Genomic DNA, 3,072 nt, shown 5'->3' with positions numbered 1-3,072 from the left:
TAAAAACATTGCAGCTTGTATAATGATAAATCTAAAGTCTGCACATGATGCATGATGTGATGGATCTTAGTATATTTATTTGATTACTAATCTCATAAAGTTGAATTAAGAAGATGTTTCATGACACCTTTTCTAGAATACCCAGCAAGCGTTCGTCATCATGCCATTACCCTGATATCCACAGTACTTGCACAGAAAAATAAAGTCAAGCATTTTACAAACATTTTATGAATCTTTATTTTTAAAAGCATCTCAAAAATATTAAAATCATTTATTCAGTATCACAATTCACACGGTCAGAAATACAATCATCTCAGTCCCACTTACATTCAAATATATAAAAATATAAATGAAAACAATTGTTTACGAAAAAATAGTTAATTGCCAACTCAAAGTGAGGCACTTGGTAAAAGTATTGTTATCTGCTGGCAAAACAGTTACTGTGTGATTGAGTTGTAATACTGTCACCCTAAAAATAGTCTCTACACTTGTTCCTTAAGTTATGATGGCTTTAAATATTCCATTGACTGTGCACAGTCCGTCTCTATCGTTTGTTACCATACACCATGTGGAATACCTATGTGGTTTCTTAGAAAAAAGAAAAATATTATGACATACCTGGACATATATCATATTAGAGAGATTGGTCAGAACATCAAAATGTTTGAGAAGGCACATTATTTCAAATCTCTCCACTTCTCAAAAGTACATGAAAAGCAATGACTGTAAGGTACATGGTATAACAAACATAAAGCTCAACACTGGTTGCGATGGCAGAAAGATACTGCTTAAAATGAAAAGCACATGACAGACAGAGGATTTGTTTTTACACTGAAATGAAATGGCTTGTTGGTCAGTCAGTAAAAGAGTGTCTTGCATATTTGGTTACAATGCCTCAGTATGCAATATCCCCTGAACAGTTCTTGAGGACTGGAAAGTACCAGAGGTCTCTGGTGGTGGCACTGTCTCCCAGCCCAGCAGTCTCAATGTACTACACAACAACCAGATTCCTCATGCTTGTGCAGAAGAGACATTCTGGAGAAGGTTTTGGAACAGTTCTTGCATTGGTATTTTTTCACATCCGAATGGGTTTGTAGGTGAGCCCTGAGGTTGGACCTGTCCGCAAAAGCCCTACTGCAATGGGGGCAGGAGAAGGGCTTTTCTCCTGTAAGAGGGGAAAGGGGAAGAAATGTGTCAGTATTCACAGGCGGATAAAAGATACAAACTGACATAGGCCTAATAATGTAGGGCTATTTGCTCCATAATCAACGGTTACTCTTATGTTGCACTGTAAAGGTTAGGAAACACTAGAGTCAAAATCGTTCTTCCCTGACATGATGTCAAGCATGAGATATGACTTGACATTAAAGTCCAAGTATTTTACTTTGTGAAAAGTATAAACCAGAACATAAAAATGTTGTACATCATGGAACTTCATAGTCTGAAAACCACACCTTTAACACAAGTTACCACATAACATATAACTGTTTTACACAGGCATTACAATGCATTTTGCAATATGTATATGATACATACATTTAATTTAAAAAAAACAGTTTAAACCAGTTATCATAAATGATATATTCCATAAACTGTTGCACATAGTTATCCTAAAACAAAATAGCCCACCATGCAGCTATCTTCAATATTTCCAAGTAGACTACTGTACAGTAATGACACTCCAAACCTTTATAGCTACTCACCAGTGTGCGTTCTGATGTGTCCCTGAAGCAACCACGGTCTTGAGAAAGCTTTGCCACATATTTTACAGACACAAGGCAAAGTGTGAGTTCTAATGTGCATTTTTAGGGCTCCAAGACTGACGTACTCCTTTTCGCAATATTTACAACTGAAAGATTTCCTCGTCTGTGCGTCGCAGTGCAGTTGCTTATGCTTCAGCAGTCCAGAATACGTGGAATAGGATTTGTTACACAAACTACATTGGAATTGCTCTGCCTCCACTCCATGAGGATCTGTAAGTTTGGTAAGCATCCGGTCGTCTTCATCGCTCCTGGGGCTCTCGGAGCCGCTGTGGTCTTTGGATGAGGTGTCCGAGAGCGACGAGGGGTATCCAGAAATGGGAGAGAGGTCACTTGGAAGCGGAGATAACGGAAAACTGCTTGTAGTCCATACTGTGATAGGGTTGTATGCGACCGAGCTAAGGATCTCCGGTTGAGGAATGACAGGCAATGGGAGGCCTTTGTAGAGATACGGTGAAATAAATACTGAAAATAGAAACAAAATCATACATTTAGGTGATTCAAAATAACTTCACTGTATAGAAATAATATGCCTATATATGTCCATGTATTATTTATTTAAAAAAGAGCTGAATAACATCCCCCCTCGTTGAAGAGCACAGATTAGAAAGTTACAAAGCAGCAATAACTTTGACATGGAGATGCAATGAAAGTATGCATCCGGATACATTTCAACTATGTAGTCGGATAATAGCCTGGCCGCTGTCAATTTGTAAACTTGTAACAATTTAGTTGCATGTCAGTGTAATCCACGCATCTGTTGAGCGATGGATTTAGAAAACGTATTTGCTTTACCTGTGGGGCTTTCCAGCTCGCTATAATTTGGCTTCTTAGAGGAGTTAATATGTTTCTTGACAAGAAACGATCGTGGCATCTTGGAAAAATAAATGTGACTGAAACTTTGGTATAAAACTTTTTTGGTAACGGTCCCCTCAGGGCGCGACAAATCACTGCAGAGACGGAAATCCTTATTGCATACGCCAGTGAAGTGTCATTGTAGTGCAGAGAGCGCTGTTGTAACAGTACAGCAGGCAGCAGTAAAGAGCTGTAAATACCCCCTATCAGGTGCATGGGAGGAGTCTCCCAAGACTCATTTACATGTCAGGCGTCCTCAAACCAATTAAAACCACGTAAATGTGTAATGGGCGGAGTCAAGACCCACCCTCTTGGTGGACAGGTGTATTTGTGTGTGGAGTGGGGAGATTTGTGGACTAGTGGTGGTGGTGGCGATGGGGTTTGGGTTTGTAGCTGGAGACAGCTGTGAAATAAGGATGCACACCAGTGCAATCAGCGGAATGTGCAGGTTGTTGTT

The 3,072-nt window shown here is 39.5% G+C and overlaps 1 protein-coding gene across 1 annotated transcript; it reads right to left on the bottom strand.

Moving 5' to 3' along the window:
• Positions 1-219: 219 nt before the first annotated feature.
• On the bottom strand, positions 220-2,795 carry LOC109871999 (zinc finger protein SNAI2). Its single transcript, XM_020463067.2, has 3 exons — positions 2,556-2,795; positions 1,704-2,225; positions 220-1,165 (listed from the first exon to the last, which is right to left on the bottom strand). The coding sequence occupies exons 1-3, from the start codon at positions 2,632-2,634 to the stop codon at positions 984-986; spliced, it is 783 nt and encodes a 260-aa protein (XP_020318656.1). The 5' UTR covers positions 2,635-2,795; the 3' UTR covers positions 220-983.
• Positions 2,796-3,072: the final 277 nt, after the last annotated feature.

This window comes from Oncorhynchus kisutch, linkage group LG27 (assembly GCF_002021735.2).
Source record: "Oncorhynchus kisutch isolate 150728-3 linkage group LG27, Okis_V2, whole genome shotgun sequence".
Classification (NCBI taxonomy): domain Eukaryota; kingdom Metazoa; phylum Chordata; class Actinopteri; order Salmoniformes; family Salmonidae; genus Oncorhynchus; species Oncorhynchus kisutch.
The sequence above is the reverse complement of the archived record's forward strand: the minus strand, read 5'-3'. Positions and strand labels throughout refer to the sequence as shown.

What these genes read in the sequence shown, in the direction of transcription:
- LOC109871999 (XM_020463067.2), bottom strand. Translation starts at nt 2,634, where the DNA reads ATGCCACGATCGTTTCTTGTCAAGAAACATATTAACTCCTCTAAGAAG. An exon ending in CGAGCTGGAAAGCCCCACAG is followed by an intron (nt 2,226 to 2,555) that starts GTAAAGCAAATA and finishes TTCTATTTTCAG; the next exon opens with TATTTATTTCACCGTATCTC. An exon ending in ACACATCAGAACGCACACTG is followed by an intron (nt 1,166 to 1,703) that starts GTGAGTAGCTAT and finishes CCCCTCTTACAG; the next exon opens with GAGAAAAGCCCTTCTCCTGC.